The following is a 23,649-nucleotide window of genomic DNA, read 5'->3' on the forward strand; positions in this document are numbered from 1 at the left end:
GAGCTTTTTGGAGTCACCCTGTTCTTACTAAAGGATATTCCACTATGGGAAGAAAGTTGGAATAAAATAAGAACTTAATCTGCTTCAACTAGGACAGCTACATGGTGCTTTCTGTGAAAATTCTGAAAGGTTTTAGGCAACAATTGTAGAATCCATATTAGGCTTGAAAAATTATGCGGTTGTTTCTTCATGTAAGTTTCATGGCTTAATGATATCAATTTAAACACAAATAACATAACTTCTTTGATAGAAGTTATTCCTGTAGGTCATTACAATGCTTTGCCAGGATTTTAGACTAGAATATTTTCTTACCACATTGATGTCTAAAATCTGTAAAGAAAACAAGACTGTTGCATCTCTCAAGGGATGGTGAGGGAGAGGGAAAGGTGCTAGTTCTGTGTATACTGCTTGATTGAATATTGCTTTCTTTCTAGTATTCTAGTCTAATTCAAAGGAGTTTTAATAAATTGTTAGCAACAGTGAGGCTCAATACATTGTATCTATTATTGTTTGAACATCACCTTTGAAATGTTTTTTTCAGTGAGCTACTTAGGCTCTTCAGAGAATGCACTAAATTTATATAATTTCAGCTTCTGTTCTATACTTATTTTGATACTGGGGAATTTTTAATCTATACACAGGGCAAATTGATACTACATCTTTTAATTTTATTGAAAGTGAGTTTAAAAAATATGAGAGAGTCTATTATCAATAATTTCTGTGTTTCTGACAGAATTCCTACCAGAAGTGATACTGATAAAGTAAACAAGTACCCAACTCTGAATGATAAGCAAAACAACAGGTATGAGTTTTGGAAACGTTATCATCTGAATATTATGTATTATACTTTATCATTTATCATGCATTATCATAACTTTAGAATACATGTACATACCAAGAATATATAGAGAAATTACTTGTATGGAATATGGCGTAATGGTTGGCTTCACTTCATCACCTGACAGCTGGAATGTAGACATCTATATTCAGATTACCACAGACTTTTTATAGCCAACGAGGAGAAAAAGGGTCTTTTGGAGGACAATTCCTCTGGTGTTTCTCAGATTTTTTTTTAGAGTAAGAGGAATTTTCCTTAAAAAAGCCTATTTCTCCACACAGATTAAAAGAGAGACCAGCTCATATTACACATTTGCTCAGCATAGTGACTGTTTAAAAATTACAATATTTTAAATACAAGAAGAAGAAAGAATCATAGTGTTTCTAAAAGTGTAGGTATGTTCTAGAGCTCTAGATCTATCTACACAAAGTCTACCAAATATAATACATAGTTCTGAAGGAGGACTACATGAAAAAATTCTAATCGATGTTTTCAGTGGAAAATGCCATTGTACATTGCCAGTGGAAAACTTGGGTACCAAAACATAAAAAATAATTTTTTGACAGGCTGATTTTTCCAGTAGAAAACTTTTCTTTTGTCAGAATGTCAGTCTTTTTTAAACAAGAGTTTTAATTAAGAATAAGTTAGCACAACATTTTTGACGTTATTAAAATGTAATATGATTACACAACACCGAAAAAATATTTTCTAAAGAACTTACAGCTATTACCTAACTGAAATTGTTATTAAAGTCAGAAGATCTCAGTCACCATATTTATAAATGCAAAGGGACAAATACATCACTTTGTGCCTTCATCGATGTCAGCAGAGTTCTATCAGTATTTAAGTTACACAACATATATTTGCCAAAGAGCACAGCAATTCAAAAAGTCATCTTGTGAAGAGCTGAGATATTGCTCTGAAGAGCAAATGAATACCTCTGGCATTTAAAGTTCAACAGAGGTCATTCTTTCAAATTATGGTTTTGCACCAGTATGTGGTAAATCATGATGATGATGACACATGAAGCATCATATAAACTGGATTTATGTTATTTTGTCTGGAGATGGTTTTTTAACAGACCAACCATGAATTCTGAAGTGGGTCTTAAGTGAGACTTCAATTGTATAAATATTTTTTCCTTCTAGAGAGCAATAAAATGATTTGTAAAGCTCTAAAGCTCTATACTTCAATTACTATAATTGAGTTGCAGAGAATAAGACAATAACTTTTTGATATATTTTATGAGAAAAATCACTGGCTTGGATATTATATAGTTTAGGAGTATGAGGAATACCATCTCCTTTACAGGCATATCATAACATTGAGCAGCTTACTTGAACAAGAAACATAAAATCTAAAGTATGAAAAATAAAGATTTTAAATAGTGTAGTGTTTGGAGACTAAAGCATAGGTACAGACGTCAAGATTTTAAGAAGTCAGAAATTACTTTGGTTATCAAGTGAAAATGCAGCTGTTTTCCAAACGTCAGAATCCCTTAAAGTGTCCCAAACTTTGTATTCTTTGAGGTATTCCCAAAATTTCAGTTGGCATGTAGAAATATAATTATATGATTTACCATACACAGTTGCATGATTCTGATAGTTTTTATCATTTAAAATGATACTCCTGTTGAAGATTAATGAATTAAGTATATTTCCTTAACAGGCAATCTTGGACTCCTAATGCAGCACTCACAAACACTGCTGCCACTTCTTCAATCAAGAAAAAGAGGTATTCATTGCCACCATTGCTTGGCTTGGTAGAGGATATAAAGAACTGTATTAAGCTCAGTAATGTATCACAATTACATGAAAAAACATTACCAGCATCTTTCTCCAGCACACTCAAACTCCTCAGCAAGCTTCAAGAATTAAACTTTTGCACGATCTGGCTTTTTCCTTGGGAGTTACAATGTTGTTTCTGTAGAGCCAGTTTTCTGAGCTCGGTGGACACGGCACAACTGGTGCTAACTCTTTGCTGCAGCCCCTAACTCAGCTAGCATATGCATTTTCAGTGTCTAAATTTAAAGCATTGTAGATCACTCTAATTGTGAAATCTCTGATGCCAAACTTGACCCTGTGCTGTTGCAGTAAATATGAACCACAGAGTTCTCTAAATGATACACAGCAACCTTTAAAAATCTGGATTTCAGATAGTATTTTCTGGGGAAGAATAAAAACAGAGTGTAGAACAAAGTAAATTTTTAATTTAAAATACACCGCTGGTGATAGTCATATTTTTCTGCATCCTTCCCAGCTGCAAATTCTGTTAATTTGTGATTTTTTTTTCATATTTCATGCATAAAAATGTGATCAGTAGAATTATGAATGTAGAAATTAAAATGTGATCATTTCTTTATTAATAACCCTACTTATTTGGTGGAAGTTTAAGGTGTTTTCAGTCCAGTAGTTCTGTTCAGGCTATTTGAAGATACAGAAGGCCATCAATGAGTTGTATTGTTTCTGTTGCAATTGTTTTTTCCTCACAAACAATTTCTGGATTGATATTTCGAAGGGGGAAAAAAAAGAAAAGAAGGAACAGCTTGTTCTGTTTATGTAACCTGTAATAGTCTGAATTTGTTCCTTGGGTTGATACTTTACACCCTTTCCTTTGTGCACTTTATCTGGCTGTCCTTTCCAGGAATGATCCATTTATTTGTACCATTCAGAATCAGAAAAGATTGACTAGAGTCACAGAATACATTTTTTACAACAATAATTAAAATTAGTGTATTATTTCCTATTCCATTCTGTTGTATGTGAAAAAATGGTCTAAAAAGTATATACACGCAGTGTTTCAAAATGCTGACAATTTAAGGAAAATTCCAGGTGTTTTTACACCACTTTTGACATTGTAACATTCACAGTGTGCTGTTCAGCCCCATAGCATTAAATGAATACTCAAAAATTTACTTGTTAACATTGACAGGCAATCTTGGATGCCTCCCCCTGTTTCGAGTACTAAGACCACAACACAAGCAGTGGAAACCAGACAGTAAGTGTGAATGATTACTAGTTATTTCCTAATTCTTGGCTAAAGCCAATTTTGGGAGCGCGACAACAGGGCAATTCTTTGATGGATCCAGTTTGATGTCTAAGATGCCCTGCAAAGAGAAAGCATCCCATGCCTAAGTACTTGTTTTTGCTCTTGGCAGCCTTATGCCCAGTGTTGACTGAGGTCTGAGTATATGAAGTGCCAGCAACTTGAGGTTACATAAGCACCCCCAAAATTATTCTATCATGTTTGCATGTTTTCTTCACGGTTTCCTTTTCAACTATTTCAGTTATTTTGCCTCAAGGCAAATCTGCTAAAGAGAGACTGGCCATAAGGGCAGGAATCTGTTGGTGCCATTTGGGTTGACAGACAGGGGTTAACCCTTGGCCCTTAACAGCGTCAACAAAACCTCAAGATCTGCTTAGTCACCTGTCAGTTAAGTGTCTAAGAACTAGTTTAAAAGAAAAGATCATGATTAAGTTACTTGCAGATGAACGTTTCATGTTTATTTCTGAAGTTGTGGTTGCTTTCTGGCAGACTAGAAAGAGAACAGAGAACATTTCTTGGACCCACATCTAAAACCAGAATATGGATGGTTTAAAATATTAATGAATGAACTTCCATGGTATTCTCTGCTTAGGTCCCCTATTGGCTCCAATATGGCCTTCTGTTTCCCTAGTTTTAATCTGGGAAACTTCCAACGTGAGTCTTATGCATAGCAATGATGAGAATTAAATGAAACAGAAATGAATGGATACATTGTTGTGTTAGGTATAATCCTTGGTAGATTATTGCCCAGGGAGTTTATGGAATCTCTGTTACTGGAAGACTTCAAGGTGAACCCTTAAAACCAAGTTTGTCAATTATTTTTAGTCTTATGTGTTTACTACTTTCTATCTCTTCGGCTAAATATTCAAAGTCACTCTCTACCCAGCACAAAGATAGCTTATAGATGCTAAAGTGTTTTTTTTTTTAAGTCAGTCCTTACTACATGTTTTTAATATGCCCACTGTGATGAACTTATCTGGCTTCACTTCAATATCTTGCGAAGATCTTGGTAATTTTGAAAGCTTACAATAAGATGCATCCTCTATATGCCGTCCACCCGTCTTTCAATAGGAAGCTGGGATTCCTGTATTCTTCTCAATGCTAATTATCCAGTTACTCCTCCAGTCTCATAGTTCAGAGAAGACTGAAATACAGGCATATTCTGTCTGAAGCTTTCATGTCCTTTCCTGGATCCTCCAACAATGATGTCATCAAGGACAGTTGGCTAAAAAGTGATGGACATTTAATGATTAATTGGTGTAACTTCTAAAAGTGCTTTTAAGATATGAAAGCTATTTCAATTGTGAATATTATTAATAATAGCCACTGAAGGAAAGCCTTTTACTTGCCTGTGAGTTTCAGGAAATAAAGTGCCATGCACAGATGCTAATGTGCAGTTTTTAAAGGTCACCATCAGTCTTAAAGACTGAGCAAAGAGCTGTGTCTTATCTTCAAATCTGAGAACGGCTGACTGTTCTGCTATCCTCAGGAAGGGAGTTCAGCAGTCATGGGTATGTGGGTTTTTTGGTCAGGGTTATTTATATACCAACTTGATATACATGATAAACACAATATGTAAACTTCCAGAGTTCTTTGCCTCAGTTCCCAGCTGATTAAGCATCCTTTACAGAACACTTAAAAGAAATTGCAGTTGGAGCTAAGACTATAAGCAGCTCACTGGAATTGAGTGTTTTGGTTGTGATTTTTGTGCTGAAAACAAAGCACTGTTAGTCAGAGTGATTGACTGGAGAATGTCAATTGAGGAATGATTATCTTAGTAACGTATCAAGAATATGATTAAAACTTGGTATTATACTACTTGACTTAAATATGTATTCTGCATTAAGAAAAAAGAAAAATATCATCTTGGAAGGAAGGAAAAGTAAATTTAATTGCTGTTGATTCATCTAAATCTTGCAAAGTGCTTCAATACTAGCATTTTGCTTTCCGAAATACTAGCTACTTGTTTTCTGAAATGGTTAGTCTGTTCTTTCTCTAGGACCACTTCAGAAAATTCAGAGGCTCCAACAAGGTATGTCTTGCTTACTTTGCTTCTTAGTAGATTTAGAAATGTAACACACTCCTACGCATAAACCTTGAGTATTATTTTAGATTTATTTAAAATATAAACACTGTATAATTTACCTGGAAGGGTTCCTCTATAGTCCATGTCATAGAAGGGCATGAAGAAGACTTCCTTGCAGAAAAGTAATTATTTTCATTTACTTAAAACATTTAATTGGTTATTTATTCAAATTGAAAAAACAACTGTAACTCCATAAAAATTAAAAACTGCTTCACAATTTTAGTTCCACAGCTACATGTGTTGCTAATGTAAATATTCTTTTATGTACAACCGATGCTCTAAGGACCAAAGAAAAAGACGCTATAAATGAAGTGAAGAAAGTGGTAAATTTGCATAAGCAAAAGCATGTAATAGATGGCATTAACATAAGATGAATTTATATAAAGTACTCCAACCTTATTTGAGTGTCTAATTTATTTAAATAATTCATTAATTAAATGTATATTTTATATGATCTAAATTAAGAAAAGATTGCTTAACCAACCTGCAATTTCATGGCTTATAATTAAGACGGCTACACAGCTTGTCATGGTTTAGTTGCCATACTAATACAAAAATTTCTGAAGGAGCAGATAGCCCTCATTAACTGCATCAGCCACTTTTCTTATAATTTCTTATAATTTTAGTATTCCTGTACTAAGATCCTGTAGAGGATCTTGAAGATCATCTAGTTCTAACCCCCCTGCCATGGGCAGGGACACCTTCCACTAGAACAAGTTGCTCAGAGCCCCATCCAGCCTGGCCTTGAACACCTCCAGGGATGGGGCATCCACAATTTCACTGGGCAACCTGTTCAAGTGCTTCACCATCCTCTCAGCAAAATATTTTTTCCTAATACATAACCCGAATGTACTCTTTTTCCATTTGAACCCACTTCCCCTTGTCTTGTTACTACAGGCTCTTGGAAATAGTCTTGTACCTTCAGCATGTTTTCACCATTTCTATTGCAGGGCTGCCCTTTCATCAGAACAGGTGACCCTTCAGAAATCAAAGACTGATGTGGACGTTCAAGCTATAGCAAGGTAACATAAAAACAATATTTTGATTAGCATTGATAAATGTGATAGTAAGTACTCAAATAGTTTTATTACTGTATTTGATATCTCATTTGGACATGTGTGTGATTAATGCAGCATTTATCTAATCCTAACCATTGACCTGGAAGTACAAACTTTGAGTTCCATTTCATTGACTTCCTAAGTTATTCCAGGTGTTCCATTTTTTAATGTTTTGGTCTGTCTAGCCTTCATCTTGAAAAGCAGGATATAGATAGTTGCTGCAAATGTTTGGAAACAGAAAAAATTAAAGTAGTATGATTATACAGTGTGTTTTCTTTGCTCTTCAATACATTGTGGGAGAAGTAATAACCACACATTACTATGTATATAAAAACTCATGCACTGCAGTGTTAACATTTTAAATAGTAAAATCCCAACCTATAGATTTAGTGTGACAAAATTAGTACGTTTAAACAGACGAACTTGTTCTTGTGGTATAAGTTAGATGGCATATGTACTAATCTTGGAAAGAGTATAGAATACCAGAAAACTTGTTGGTGGAAAAGACAGAGACTTTTTTTAACTAAAATTTCAGCAAATTGTAAGGTTCTGTACTGATGGAAATGTTATACTTTTCAAAACGATCAGTAATAACTGCCTCACTCCTGGAAATGTTCAAGGCCATGAGACTCTAAGCAACCTGATCTTGTGAAAGCTGTCCCTGTCCATGGCAAAGGGGTTAGAACCAGGTGATCTTTAAGTTCCCTTTCAACTCAAGCCATTCTATGATTCTATGATTCTATAAACACTCAAAAATTTTTATTTTGTGACAGAATAAAAGGCCTGAATATGCAATTAAAAATTGAATGAATTAGAAACAGATTTCTAGATATGCACTGAGAATTAAAGTAGCTCATTTTGCCATTTTTACTTAGAAATATTAAATGGTTCAGTCACTGAAATTAGTTTAAATTACCTAATTTTAATTAGTTTGATTCATAAGGTTCAGTTTTGTGGGGTCTGAAGCTATAGTCTATACTATTTGGAATTGTGTTCCCCTCGCCCAAAGTCCTCAGTATGTAAAATCAGTACAAAATTACTAAGAAAGCATCCAAAAGATGCCTGACAGCGTAATCCCTAGAAAACAAGCAATGTTTCACCGAAACATTTTCCCATTAACAAATGTGGGGCATCTTAGAGAATTAAATATGCCACTGTATTAACTAGGGGAGTCACAGCCATTCTTCACTTCTAAAGGCTTTTTAAGGTCTTCCTTAATCCTCACCCTCAATCAGTTCACATTCATCACCCCCTGGTTGCTCTCATTACCACATCGAGCTCTGTATTCCTGTCCCTTCATTGGTGAAGAGCTGGAGGAATATTTTACTGGTCTACAAGTTTCTATGGCAACATTGCACTGCTATTTGTGTCAGTATATAAACTGTAAGTAGTCTGTAATCTTAGTGGGTAAAATTCAGTGCTCTCTACTGCTGCTGTTAATTCCTTTACATTTGGCTGGTGCTTCAGATATCATCCATCTGCTGCTGCTGTGTTTGCTTCACAAAACTACAGATTTTTGTTAAATCTACACTAACCAAAAATGTATTAATCAGCTGTCATCAGAAGTGCTGTTTTTCTATTAAAGATGTCATAAAAATACTACATTTTTTGCAAAAGTGGTTGTGTCACACAGGGGAAGTATATATGAAGAGTATGTATGGTAACATTTTCAGGTCATGCTTTTAAAATTCATACTTAATTGTTTACTTGTCTTCCACTCAGGATTCTGATAGGGATGTTAAAGGAATAATGAATTAATTTCAGTATAAAATAAGCAGAAAATGGCAATTGGCTTTCTATCAAACTGGTCAGTGATACAAGGAAAATCTTTTAGAAAGGATTTAACCTGAAAAGGGTGTCAGATACTATCTCTTTTGGCTAAAAGTTCAAGCTTCATTGTGTAGCGTTTCATGTAAGGCCTAACATTGATTCTGTTAATGTAAAAAGCAATTTTGCATTGTTTTCATGGACAACAGTTAAACGTGGCATCCATCTAAAAACACAGAGTATACAATAATATATATATCTATCTCATATGTAGAGGCATGGACATATGGACCTCCACCTCTTGGATATGATTAACAGAACGAAAAAGGCATCTCATGATTAGTTAGGGCATTTACAGATACCCTAGACAGCGTAAGTAGGCAAGGACACAGAAAAAGTAAAGATAACTACTGCCTAATAATTGTGCATTTTTCAGAGCATAATAGGTCAAATCAGGTCTATTGGTATCACACAAATGCAGCAGCAGATGAGCACTACACTGCCTACATACAGAGACATTTTCCTGAGTTCTTCAATGGGCCTTTTATTCATTGTTTATCAGGTTCTTTTTTGTGTTTTATTTCCACTTCAGTGAAGATTCAACCTTCTCACTCTGCATTTTTCCCCTACGAAATTGTAGCAACCATCAACTGCAGATGTTTAAAAGCCAGACTTTTTTAAAGAACTATGTTCAGTAGAAAATGTTGTTAAACCACTTCCAACACCTTGAGGGTGTTTAACAGAGCTTTAGTCAATCTTTCATTAATGATTACAGTTAGGGTGCAAAAATGTGTATATCTATCAAATGCTTTTATAATGGGGTTCACTTGTATTCAAGTGCACTGCTTCCTTGCGTATATATATATATACACACACCCCTATCACAGAAACCAATGTATTTGTCACAGTGGCCACATTTATCAGAGCATTAACAAAGGTATTACCACCAAAAGATGCAGAATAATCAAAAAGTCATATTTCCAAAAGTCCATAAATTGTAGAAGTGACGAATTTATTTTTTGTTTTGCATAGCTACATCAGAATTCATGGTGGACATACTTGAGGAGAAGCTTATGAGGTGATCGTAAGGGCGGTTATATAAGAAATTAGAGAGAGATCCCACTCAGCTTGTAAAGCATCTGTGGTGAGATTCTCTGCTACCAGCAAATGACTATGAGTCTGTAGGGGCACAAGGCATATTGTAAAAACTTTTACACAAGCATATCTTTTTGGTATGCTACCTACAGCAGTTAGGTTGAAGAAAATGTTTCAGCTGTGTATTTGTGTGTATATGGGTGAGAGGTAATTTCTAGGGAACAGAAACAAGGAACTAGAATATTTTTTTCTGACATAATTAAGATAATTCTATATTCTTGCTCCTGTACAGGGTTTTCCTATACTGTATAGAGTAATTCAATATCATTACTCTTGTCAGATAATAGAAAATCTAGACAATGCTGTAAATCTGTTTGTATTTTGCTCCTATTTAATGATATTCCTATTTAACCTGAGGCGTGTTGCCAGTTTTCATTATAATTGATTGTGAAGGAATGACAAATTATTTACCTGTGCCTAAATTAACTCTCGTAACAAGGACACACATTTCTATGTCTATCAACATCTGGAACTTTGAAAAGTGGAAAAAAAATAAGAAACAGGATTTTTTTTCCAAATTATTAAGAAAAAGAGTAAACTGTTATCAACTTGGAATTTTCCAAACCAATGGAATTAAAACCATCATGTGAAGTCTCTTAAATGAAACTTTTCCTTTTCTAGAGTTGCATAAAGCAGAAAAGTGAGAGAACATGTACGTGCATTTTGAGGCATTGGCCAATTATGTGTTCCCATTGCACGAAAAAGAGAAAACTGCTCTAGTGAGAGAGATAGTTGCTGTCCCTGAAAGCATTCAAGACCAGGTTGGATGGGGCTCTGAGCAACTTGGTCTAGTGGAAGGTGCCCCTGCACATGGCAGGCGTGTTGGAACTAGATGATTTTTAAGGTCCCTTTCAACCCAAACTATTCTATGAGACAGGAAATTCCAAAGAGCCACTAGAAATGTCCTGAACAATTACCTTAGGTTGAACTAAAGTTTAGATGACCAAAATTTGAAGGCATGACTCCCATACCAGTAATTCCTGTGTGACTTTTCCTTCAGGATGTCTTTTTATTTGCTTTCACTTTTTATCTAGACCTTCTGGAGACCTCTAAAATGTTCTGAAGGACATCTGTGTCCCTCAAAAAATGCTGGAAGCAGGGATGCTAAAACAGAAGTCATATACACTCACAATTCAGTAGCTTGCTTTGGCTACAATGACAATTGTTTCTTTATGGTGAAGTGGCTTTACACTTTCTAAATTGTTTTTGATAGTACAAATCCATACAGTCATTTTTGTTTATGCATTTTTGCATTTCAGCAGAGGGCTTCCAAGTGACAGGCACCTTCTGTCTCTCAATTCTGACAGATTCGGCATTCACTGGGATGCTGGTTTGCAGCTTTTTTGCATGTTGATACAAACAAGTCACTGTTGCACAGCTTATGTGAAGAGATCCAAGCCCGTTATTCCTAACTGAAAAGTTAATACAGTGTTTACAGGATCATATATACCCTTCAAGCAAAATGGAATAAGTTACTGTCCTTTTTCAGTAATCTTTCCCAGTCTACCTTCTATGAAACACTTTGATCAACAGCTTCTTCCTTTGTATTTAACTCCAAAATCCTCTGGGTTAAGAATTACACTGGTTTTGGCACAGTATAAGCTAGCTTTCACAGTTGACTGCAAGCTTCTTCTTTTCTTTCATCCTCAGCTGTTATTGATGAAAGGTCTGAATGAGGGCTTCTGGCACTGATCAGTGAGCATAGCAATGTGGAAGGAAATGCACCCTGCTTAAGAATAAATGCCAATCTTTTCTCAAAGAACTCCTTTATTTGTTCCCAGTTATATATGACAAAAGTCTGATACAGGGACAGTAACACAGCCATAACAGCAGATCAAAATTCAGCTGGGCCTACGATGTTAAACTTTATCCAGTAAGATTCCTGACATATTTAATATACTCTAGACCAACTCTTTTAGTTCAGAGTTGGAAGGTCCACTTGGCAATTGATTGTTTTTGTCTTCTCCTGTGTGGACATGACTAGGTCAGAAACGCCCTTGTGGTTTTAGACAGACTTGGTTAGTTTGGTCTTTCTATATTCCATCATATCAGAAGAGGGAACTGTTGACTGGAATTCTTTGTTGGTCAACTGGGAGGGATCACCAAAGAAAGGACAACAGATCTAACTTTTTTGGTTTCACAGTTAAAAATAAAATATATATCTTATAATATCATCTCAGTCATCTCAGTAGTTTTTATAATTCAGCTCAGTGCTTTTAATCAGAAAACAGATGGACATCTATTAAAAATAATGTGCATGATGCCTGTAATAGTATTCAATAGTATCCTTTAATATCTGCCTCTGGATTGCTCATGATTATGTTGATGATGACAGAGTGACTACATTTGAAACCTTACTGAGTATCCTGGGACTTGACATGAAGTGTTCAACTCATTAAAGGCAATACAGCAAACCTTCTGCAATAGGTGTGGTCCTTCAGTTTCTAGTCCATAAAATGACCCCTACGATATTGGTGCTTGGGTATTATGTCAACTATTGGTGTATCAGCAAAGAGGGACAATGAAATTCTAGGTAACTAGGTAAGAATGCCTTCAAGAGTTGGGGAACATTTGGAACTAGACAGAGGCTCAGCAAGACTTTTACAGGTTAAATAAGCATTCACTGAATGACTAGGGAGTTGCGGGCACATACTCTCCTGCATGATCCTTGAGGTATGAGAGCATGGCTGCAGTCTGTTTAAAATTTCCTTTCTCACTTCCTTTAGTACATATGTCCAGGATCAACTTCAATTTCACCTCAGCATTAAGGACAGTTGGAAAAAATGCGATCAAACTTTTAAAAATGTATTTTTATTGACTTTTTCTTCATTGCTCTCAGAATTTGCAAATACAAGCATTAGAAAGATTTTCAGTGCTTTCACTGAACAACTATGACATCACTAAAGCTCTTTTGTAGGCATGATTCACGTGTTTCCTGCTTCCATGTCATTTGAAATTTTATCTGAATGTTTTCAACATTAAAAAAAAAACAAACAATTAAAAACTGTGAGCTGTGCTTGAACATGTGGATGGGATTCATTTGTGGTTTTCTTTTTGATGGTGATCTGACTTGTCACCAGCTAAACCAGAGTTTCTGAACCATTATCCACTGAAATAAGTGAGATTCACAAACACAGTTCACAGAGCAGAAGGACTGAAAAGTATTAGATCTTTATCTCAAGTGAACTGAGTCAGAAATCAAATGCAGACTGAAAATAAAAGCAAAATGTAGACAACTCAATTTCTCTAACTTTTTGATACAAAGCATAAAGGGGAAAAAACTCATACCTTGTGGTTATATAATACATTAATTTTTACACTTTAAAAAATTACTTACTGAAAATGTTCGTAGATCCTTTGTACATTAAATAAAGAAGACATCAGATACCTAACATTAATGGAATGAGGTAATGCAAAAGATAATTGTTCTGAAAAAGAAGAAACATTTGCTGATATTGATACAGGGTCACAGATATTAAACTTTTGAAATTTAGCTGTTGAGCTTGTCACACAAGCATTTTATAATTTCCCTTTCTGTTTGTGTCTGAGAGGCATAGGGGTCAAGATATGGCAGAATAAGAGTCCCTGGTTAAACTAAGCCATATATTTTACATGCAGCTTGTTTTGACAGCTTTTTTTTATACCTATTTTTATTTATGTTCTTTGCTAGCCTTTCATTCTACTGCACTCTCTTCATTAATTGTCAGATTTCTAATCCTATTTTACACAAGCAGCTAGAGGCAAAATATCAGATAGCAGCAGCAAAATTCATGGTTACCAAGTTTACAGCATGAGGCCCACAGTGGCCTAGTTGCACATAGTTTTTTCTGTCCTTCAGAGTGGGGCTTCCTTTTGGATTCACAGTGTTATTTTAAGCATTTTTCTGCAAAGTGATGTTAAAGGCAGAATAGATTTTTTCTGGAGGCGCTCACTTACAAACAGAAAAGTAAATGAATCAATAGAATTGTCTTCCATACTTCAGCAATGATGACAAGTACACCGAGGTCTTAATGCAAGTCTTAATGTTTTTATTTTAGAATAAATTAATTCATTGTTTCAATACTTGAGATCCCTTTGTACAAAAGGTGATACAAATTCCTCTCTACTGCTGTTACAAGTATTTTTTTGCAGAATAAAACAATACATATTAGTTATCCTGAGATAGGCGCCCCTAAATACTTCCAGTTGTGTCCTGAGTTTTTATTAAAATATTTCATTTTATTGAATTTGCGAGTAAACTATATATTCTCCTCCTGGCAGGCTGTCTGATCCACCTCATTCTGATCCATTTCAAAAAAACTCACCCCAGGCAGAATGTTCACAGGGATGTAATGGCTGTCTCAAAAGATACTACACTTGGAGGTGGCATCCTTTGGAATGACTTAAGAAAAATGCCAACATCTATTACAAGCCACCTACCATATTTGAAAGATATTTCCTCAAGTTTGTCTAAACTGCTTTGTATAGAAGTTTTATGCTGCTGTTTTCCATCATCATCTATATTTTAAAAAATTGTTGACAAACGTAAACAATAGGAATTTAATTCAGCCAGCCTTGGACACCAAAATAGTTTATTTTTTCAAGGGACAGTTATACTTGCAACTGGAAATCCTTCTCCACAGCAGCCTTGCACTGCATCTAATATTCTGATATGCAAGGAGCCTTTTCAGTATATGAATATAGGTTAGTCTTTTTCCCACAGTAATGCTTGTCGTCTCTTTTAGAAGTATTAAAAAAGGGATAAATTGTATTGCTGATTTTTAACAAGGTAACAACTGTCAAACTAAACCTAACCTGAAATTCTGTTTAGGCTTTATAATGCATGCTCACTCTAGTTTTTAATGTGAGGCTGGATTATGTGCTGACATCAACACTGGTGCTCACTGTGTGCTAACGCTAAAGTAAACGTAGCTTTGCTAACAGAGAGATTTAAAAAGTCAGCAAAAGTATGCCCTGAACATAATCAGATAAATTCTGAGATATGCACTATGTCCTGCAGCTTGCCCTACTTTACATTTTATCCTTTTATAAATAACAGCTCCCAAATTTTAACTTTAGTTGATAATAACCTGAACTATGCTTGAACCAGTAACTTGAAGTTCTGTATCCTATGACCTCTCCTTTGCACCAGCCAGCCACCCCAAGGCAAGCAACTCGAAAGATGTCAGTTGTCATTACTTGGTGCAGTCATGTCAAGATGTTTCGTGAGGCTGAAAGTTTGAGAAGTGCTACAAGTGCAATAAATTAATATCTTCTAAGGGTTGTGTTTTACAGAAGTTTTGTTCCATGGTAACCATAAAGCATAGTGAACAGGTCAGTCTGTATTTATTTCTGTGCTGTAATCTGCAGCTGCAACTGTTTTTGTTCACTTATTAGGACTCTTTAGAGTTAAGAGTTCTATAAATCAGGCTGTAGTTGACTGGGAGTGCACATGTAGCCTAGACTTTTATTACTTTTGTTATCCCTTTGGATAACAAATAAAATCTTCCTTGCAAGCCAGTCAGTGTATTGGGATACCCAAAGCACAGAAAATAATGTATGAAGAAGTAAAAAAATGCCGTCGGCTGCAAAGTCATTATGTTATAAAGACTATAGAAGGGAACTAAATCATCTATCCTTTGAGTTGCACCAAGGATTAATATGGGTTGTTATCCCCATTTCTGAAGGAATAAAGAAGTTTGTATTTTTTCCCCCCATTATTTCCAAATAGGCAATAGGTCAAGGCTGAACTGCTTTAGATACCTCCTCACTCTTTTTTTTGGAAACTCTGTGCAAAGGGAACTGAGCAATTTAAGGTAAAGCAAGTCTAAAGTTATGCGGCAAGAGTGTTAAAATACATGTGAAAACTTAAAAAGAACATGTTTTGGAGGCATAATCTTTTCTGCTGATCTTAAGGGAGTTTCTTCCTTCCCTTTTGACAGAAAACCATTACCTACAAGAACAAGTATATAGGTGGTATAAATTCCCAGTGTTCTAAAATAAATTTCTATAGAATTATTCATTCAACTATGTTGTATTAGATACAAAAACACTAAGATATTTTAACGTTTCTTACAAAGATTAACACAGAAAGTTCCAGTATTTGGGCGTTGTTGTGGGACCATATTTTATCTGCATCGTATTGGACTATTTTTATAGGAAAATTTCTTCAATTAATTTATCTAATTCTGAAAGACGAACACGCAGGAATTATTAAAAAATATGGAATTTAAATTTGTAAAAAAGCTAATAGAATATTTTATACCTACACAGTGAGTAAAATTTTCAAACATATCTGTATTATTGAGTTAAATCTCATAAAAAAACACATTGGAATTTGGTTCTCCAAATGCTTATATGCCTTTGAAAATCAGACACAGGAGCGTACAGACATAGTGGCCTGCAGGGCACAGCTTTGCTACTGTCACAGCTTTTCTATGACTCCATGCTGTGAAAGTCAGCAGAAGTAAGCAGAAAGGCTACTGGTAACTGTGCTGAGTAAACTGCATGTAATCCCATGACTTCAGCCAGAATGGTGTCCCAAATCTCCTGCTCTCTATGTTTTGGGTGAATATACAACACTGAGGTTGATATATATGTGCAGGTTGCATAGCACATAAAGATCATAATTGAGGCAGCTGCCATTGCAAAGCTTTGGTAGACTTCATAGGAGACTTCAGATGCATATTTAAAATATCTCTAAGAATATAAAGGAATGGAGGATGCAAGAAACAAGAATTATAATGCATATATTACTCATGTCAGATGTGCAGAGCTGGGTTTTTTTGTGGTTTTGTTTTTAAATAAAATTTGCAAAAATATAATTTAAAGGAACCACCTGAGCCCTTATTTACACTTACTATAATTTCAGTGTTGCTACCTCCACGTACTGAGGAAGCAATTTGCCATCCAGTTAGTTCATAAAGGAAACAATAGTTTTGGATAGTTTTGCAAGGCTACAGTTTCAGAAGGAATACTCCGAAACTGTGAAATCTGCAATAATATAAAGAGAATTTCGAAAAGTATATAATTTATTAAGGACTGGTTTGGAATCGTAGTTAATGGCAGTAGAGTCTTCTTGCACTGAACTTTTCTTTCATTCCTAAACAAATGGAGATCTTGATAATCTCATTAAAGGGAACCCCAAAGCTGACAAACATGATCAAGAAGAAACCTGAAAAGGCTGTTGTTTCATGACAGAACAGGTCAGAATGAAAAGTCAGTAAAGAGACATATGGAACATTGTTGACTGCCAGGCTATAGAACAGGTCCTATAGGGTGGTACTGTTGTATCATCAAAGGCATCATTCTTTTCCCATTGCTTTCTTTTGAGGAGTAAATATATCAGTTTTTTGTAGGGAGTTAAGGTAACTAGCTGGTAACTTTATAGGTAAAGCTGCTGAAAAAATTTCAGTTGAAGAGTTTGCATTTTGAAAATGCATTTTCATGGAAATGAAGTGTTTTATAAAATGTTAACAGCAGCACAATCCTTTGAAGGGAAATAAAGGTAGTCAAAACAACACTCCATGTTTTGACTTGACAATATTAAAAGTTACATTCAAGGAGTATAAAATATGTTAATTTCCATTTCTAATAGTTATGTTACATTAATATATATTGTATCTTTAATGTTAGTATATTGAAAAAAGAAAATTAATTAACTAAAAAGTTCTAATTCAAGGAATAATATTTCCCCCTTACAACAGATAATAATAATAATAATAGTAATAATAATAAATCACATTCTATCTTTTGCGCAGAAGTTCAAGAATTAGTGGATGTAACTAGATCTCATCATCCCTCACTTTAAACATGAACTTTCTTGTGAGAAGGGAGAGTTTACTTGGGAGGGAGCTGGTCTAGATAGCCTACCAAACAGACAAATGGACTTTTCCATTACCTCAGGAAGAGTGTGGGCTTATGTGCATATGGTGGGCATATGGCTGTGACTATGACTATCTTTGAATTACTAAAATGATGTATGCCTTGAACTTTTAATCAATTAATTTTTTTCTTTCATAAAGGTTGTGCCAATTATAATTTTTAAAAATTATTATTTAGTTTGACTTCTTGACAGCTCGTTATACTGATTGTGATACGATCTGGGGTTTGTTCTGTCTCTAAAGGAACCAAGAACTCGATAACCTCAGCAAAGTGAATCCAAGTTCTTCCACAAGTGACAAGGAGTAAGTCTTCAAAGTTTCTCAGGTCCTACTTTCCTAAAGCAGTGAGTAATTTGCAACTATGAGAATGTCAGGAAAGGTAATGTTGCAAATCTGGAAAATGTTTTATAGACTAATAAGTAGCATTCCTTATACTGAATGATGAATATAAAAATACAGATGAATTCAGTGGCATGTGCACTATCAGCTGAACAAGTAATATCTATGGCAAGCTTCCATACATGCCTTATATGCTTCTGCAATTAAACTGTTAATGACATACTGTGATATAGTTAGAGAAGGGGCAGTAAACAAAATACCATAGAACTCACAGATGATAAGCGTTGCCCCAACAAGGTGTAACAAAGCACTTCAGTCAGCAAGGGCAGTGATCCACAGAGAGCAGCTTGAACTTACTTTTTTGAACAATTTGTCAGTTCAATCTGTTTCAGGCCAAGTTTCCTGAGGTCTGCAAGCATCCCTTCAACATATGGAAGGGGAGGAACCGGCAGGGTACTGTGCTAGTAAGAGCTGTGTAATATTTGTCACACCTAACACTGATATTCTGCAGATAAATTTCAAGACTGATGTTATAAACAGTAACAGCATACAAATGTTGCCAACCTGAGATCATCTATTTTACATTAGACAATCTTACCTACATGCACACACATACATATATATATATATGTACACTTAGCACTAACCTGTAAGTTGAGTATAATTTTTTTTGAAATTTTAATTCACAGATAATTTAATAGGATAAAGTACAAGGCTATGAGACAATACTGAATTTTAGGAGCATCCAAAGTTTTAAGATTATTAAGCCTATCATGGATTGAAGTGACCAAGTTATGAGTTTCATAGAGCTAACTGGGCCTTTTGTTTAGCTCCCTATTTACCTAAAGAGAATCATGGGGTTTTTTACAGTAGTTAAGAGTGCTTTTCATAGGTCATTCCATCCTCTAATTCATGGAACCATTTTAAAATAGTAAAGAATACAGAGGAAAAACTTGCCTCTAGTTTAATTGTATTTATGAAATTTAAAAAAATGTTCCTTATATGTAAACTATGTGAGTCTTTGGATGCTTACATTTTCAGCATAAATACGGACATAATCAATGCTTTAATTGTTCACCATGATGATAAACAGAGGGAATCTCTCATCATTCCAGAAGCAAAGTATGTGGAAATTTGGCCATATTTCTACATGTTGTCTTAAGAAGTAGAAGTTTCTTATTTTAAATAAAAAATTATTCTTGAAAATTATTGATGCAAACACATATTAAGCTCTTTGGAGCCTGTAAATTAATTCTAAATTCTTTGAAAGTTCATGTTTCTCCTTCACTGTCTTCACTGGCAAAAACCAGTCTTAAACTATGGCATTGATCTGGTTAAAGTATTTTTATTTTCTTGGATATAATAGAGAATATTTTTTATTTAATTATACAGAACTTTACCTTGCTAGGGGAAAATTGTAAACATATTTTCTTATTATGTTCAAGAACATAAGTGTTTGCAAATTTTGAACACAAATGTAACTAACAATTTACTTTTTTCCTTTTAAATGTGTGCATAAGTATATTTCTTTCTTTTATGACACTTTATTCCTTCCTAGTTAGGGGGAATATTTTAACAGTTGGATTTGTTTGTTGTTTCAGACAAAAACACCTTCAGGATCTTACTGAAATAAATACTGCTGTTCAGAAAAATAAGAGGCAAGCTTGTCATAATCTTTCTCTTATATACTCATAATATGTTGATGGTTGATTGGATATTAGTATTAATAGGTTTGGTTCTGTAAAAATCATTACATTTTAATTTATGTTCAAATGGGAAGCTGGGTGACTTTTTAAAATTTGAAACAGTTTGTCAATGGGTAACACTTTTGTTTAATTACAGGGCAATTAATATACAATATTAATGTAAAATTATATTATTATATACATGACATATGTTAATATATGAAATTTATTATATGACATTGCTTTTTCACAGTAAGCGATTGATGAGCTACTAGTATAAATGTGATGCCATATAGATCTAGAGATTGTATACAACCCTAGATAACAGCAGTTGTAAGAGCAATTTGGTCTGCATATAATAAAAAAGCAAGTAACATATTTTGGAAGCCATTTCCATAGCTCATGGTATTGATGCCCATACCGAATGAAATTCTGTTATCAAGTTAAAATGATAGAGCCACGACCAGTTTAGCAGAGGTAGGCAGGACCTTCACCCGTAGCATGGGAATGCAATGTGACATAGTGGTCATAAACTGAAACAAGAGAGATTCTGACTGGATATATGGAGAACTGTCCAGCAATGGAGCAGGTAGCCTGGAGAGGTTATGCCATCTCTGTCTTTGGAGGTTTTCAAGACCTAATTGACAAAGACTTGAGCAACCTGGTCTGACTTCAGAGCCACCCCTGCTTTAAGGTTGGACTAGAGAGCCCCTGAGGTCCCTGAATTCCAGCCTGAATTATCCTACAAAACTCAATGAACTTGCTGGTTTTGAGTTGTTATTCTTTTGTGGTGTCACACTAGAAAGAAACTGAAAAATATTGAAGTCTGAACAGATAACTACTAACTGTAGTCAGGAATATTCTCTGCGAAATGCACACAATTTTTTTCTTCTTCAACATAAATAATTCAGCCTGTTTAATGTGTTTAGATTAAATAAAATACTTCTATTAATTCTGAGGTCTCTCTCACTTCCAGAGATGAGGACCTTGGTGATAACACTGAAGTAAAGTCTGCTGATGACCAAAGTAAAAAGCGGTGAGACTCAATTGGTAGTTTTCTCTAAAATTTGAAGAGCTAATATCAACAGTTGTAGTTGTTTAGTGTGGTACCAGAAATTTGAACTCCTAATAAAAGAAAGCAAAATTTGCCCAACATAAGTAAGATACCTGTATTTTTGTGCTTATCTAGCTGTTTTGTGAACTCAGCTGCTAGCATCTCAAACAAATATAAGTAAATGCATTCCTAGTACAAGGTTTCACTGCTACTAGGTTTCTTTATTTGCAGAAGCTAGGACCCATTTTGGTCAATTAAAGTGAAGTTAGTGATATGTTTTTAGCTACCATTCTGATGGTATCTTTTTGAGTCTTCCATTTAGTTGTATATCTAAATGAAGAGGAAGAACTTAGCTATCTGTATACATAGGCAGTTTTGCTATTTTTCAATAGAAAATACTTTTGTCCTAGCAGTTTCACTTGACAATCCGACCAGAGAAGCATGTACTGAGTATCTGTGGTAAATGAGTTTCTCTTCTGGTTCTGAAAGGGGGCATGCCCGGTTAGGAGTCACAACAGAGGGTGCTGCTTCATGCTGCATGCTATGCATATAAAACATGACAGCACTAAGTGAGGGTGAGCTTTGGTTCAGCAGAGCTTTGGTCCTTGGCAAACTCACTGAAATAAATCAAGCCGCAGCCCAAACATCCAGAGTTAAGGCTTGTAATCATCAAGTTGTTTCAGAACCTTTGGCAGAATCAAACAACAGTAGCATTTGTCTGAGCTGCTTTGTAAAATCATCAAAAACATTATAGCACTTATTCCTTAAATCCTATAATTTGTATGACAAGGTTTATTTTTATGTTTGTTTGACTGTCATGTCTGTGGCAGGGAAAACTGCAGAGGCAAGGTTTCTTTTGCTTGAATAATAATCCTGCTTTTTGAAATGAGTCTATGTATCTGTTTAGCTGGTCATTTCTAAGAAAAACATAACTGTAGTATATCCAAAAAAGAGAAAATTTGGGACTGAAACGCAGTAAGCCTAAGAATACATCATAAAATACTGACAAGAAAAAGTACAGGGCTATCAACCACTGAGACATTATTGCACAGTTGAAAATCTCAGCGAGCACTTCTAGGAAACTAGAGTTCAAGGAAGTTAGATGAAGTTTGTGATATGAATAAATCTGAATATATGAATATATCAGCATAAACTGGAGGACTCAAAATTATAGGTCACTGATTGCATTATTTTTCACCAGCAACAGTTTAACAACAGTAAGATAAATTTCTTTAGCTACTCTTTCAAGCCCAAGCTTCTGCATTTATGGCTCTAAGTGTAAATTAAAAGCTGTGTAGATGAAAATGATTTCTAAAAAGTCTTTATTTTCTTGTTGTATGGTTTCTTCCTTTTTTTTTTTTAGGATAACTGAGAAAGCATATGAGAATCCTCCAAGGGCTCCAAATAATCTCCCAGAAACAAACTACTCTAGCGACAGTGAAAGAAAGACCAGGTACTGTGGACAATGAATTGAGCATCATAGCATCTAAAGTGATATCTCTTGCAAAAAATTAAGAAAAAACATTTTTATGCATGAAATTTCAGGGATGCTTAGAAACCTCACATTGGTCTTTGGAATCATGCCAGCCCTCTTCCAAATCTTCTTCCAGGATCCCAGGCATAGAAGCCTACAAATCATAGCTCTGGTGCAAAGAGCAGGGAGCACAAAACATACCCTGTGTAGCTCTAGACATGTGGCTGAAACATGAAATTGAGGAGAGCAGCTAAGCCAGAATTCTTACATAATCAACAAAGGAAAGGCATTTCCTGTGTGTTAGATACACAGTGCTCTTATTTCTTACAAACTTACTTCTTTGTGAGGGTGTAAGGAAAACATTACACTCTTCACTCAGGTGCTTTATTAAGTTCCTAAATGGGATGAATTTGGACCCATGTATCACCAATCCAATCACTGAAACTGTGACATGGGTTTCTGACTTTTTGACCAGGAACAAGCTCTTTTAAAAACCATTTATCTTCCCATACTCTTGCTCTAGCTGGATTCTGCTTCTGCAAGCACACACATTGCAAATCTGTGTGAAAAATGTGATATTTAAGAGAACTAGCTATACACCAGGAGTGTTGGTAAGAGGAAATAATTTAAACAAAGGAAATTATATCTTGTTCTTCATGGTTAAAATGTATTTTCAAGAAATATGACAACAAAAAATGTAATATATAATTCCTGAAGGAGAGACATTTTTGGATTAGGAAGATACCTCTCCTCAGTACCAAACCACTCAGTACCCAATAATTAAATATTAATGTGGTGGGATTGTTTAAAGACATAACCCTATATGTAAGGTGTTGCATTGCTGTATAGTAGTTTTGAACTCCCCAAGTCAAGGCTGATGACTTGGCAGGGAAAGGAGTAATCTTCTATTGAGCCTTACTGACAGGGAAAATAGCAGTCATAGTCTGGTACTTTATGGAACTACAGCCAATGTCCCCATCCTTAACCTTATGCACACCTGAGCCTTGGTGTGGGTATGAACGGGCACAGGATCTCTAATCTCTCATTTTCTTACATTTGCTCTAGGAGGTTGGAGTACAGTTGAAATTTATGTATTCTGAAACTTCTGCATGGCCTCAAAGGACAAACCCATAAATTGGCTGAGAATAAAGGCAAAGCAAAACAGCATACAATTTAAGACTAAAAATGAATATTCAACAGAAAATTCAATTAGCATTTCCCAGTATTTTGCACACATACAGATTCTGATTTGTAATATTCTGATTATTTCTGAAAGTTAAAATAGA

General features: G+C 35.0%; 1 protein-coding gene across 4 annotated transcripts in view; it reads left to right on the top strand.

The window, feature by feature from the left end:
- Nucleotides 1–23,649, top strand: part of SCEL (sciellin) — a 48,045-nt gene that overhangs the window by 16,369 nt on the left and 8,027 nt on the right. For 2 of the 4 annotated variants that reach the window (XM_027674599.1, XM_027674598.1), the window contains exons 6-14: nt 734–802; nt 2,507–2,572; nt 3,770–3,835; nt 5,883–5,915; nt 6,920–6,991; nt 18,055–18,114; nt 19,752–19,808; nt 20,812–20,871; nt 22,253–22,342. In XM_027674599.1, coding sequence (XP_027530400.1) covers nt 734–802; nt 2,507–2,572; nt 3,770–3,835; nt 5,883–5,915; nt 6,920–6,991; nt 18,055–18,114; nt 19,752–19,808; nt 20,812–20,871; nt 22,253–22,342 — 573 coding nt within the window. The remainder of the gene's footprint in view (nt 1–733; nt 803–2,506; nt 2,573–3,769; nt 3,836–5,882; nt 5,916–6,919; nt 6,992–18,054; nt 18,115–19,751; nt 19,809–20,811; nt 20,872–22,252; nt 22,343–23,649) is intronic. The other 2 variants (XM_027674600.1, XM_027674601.1) reach the window with 2 other exon arrangements.

Source organism: Neopelma chrysocephalum, unplaced genomic scaffold (genome assembly GCF_003984885.1).
Source record: "Neopelma chrysocephalum unplaced genomic scaffold, ASM398488v2 Primary Assembly neopelma1_25, whole genome shotgun sequence".
Lineage (NCBI taxonomy): Eukaryota > Metazoa > Chordata > Aves > Passeriformes > Pipridae > Neopelma > Neopelma chrysocephalum.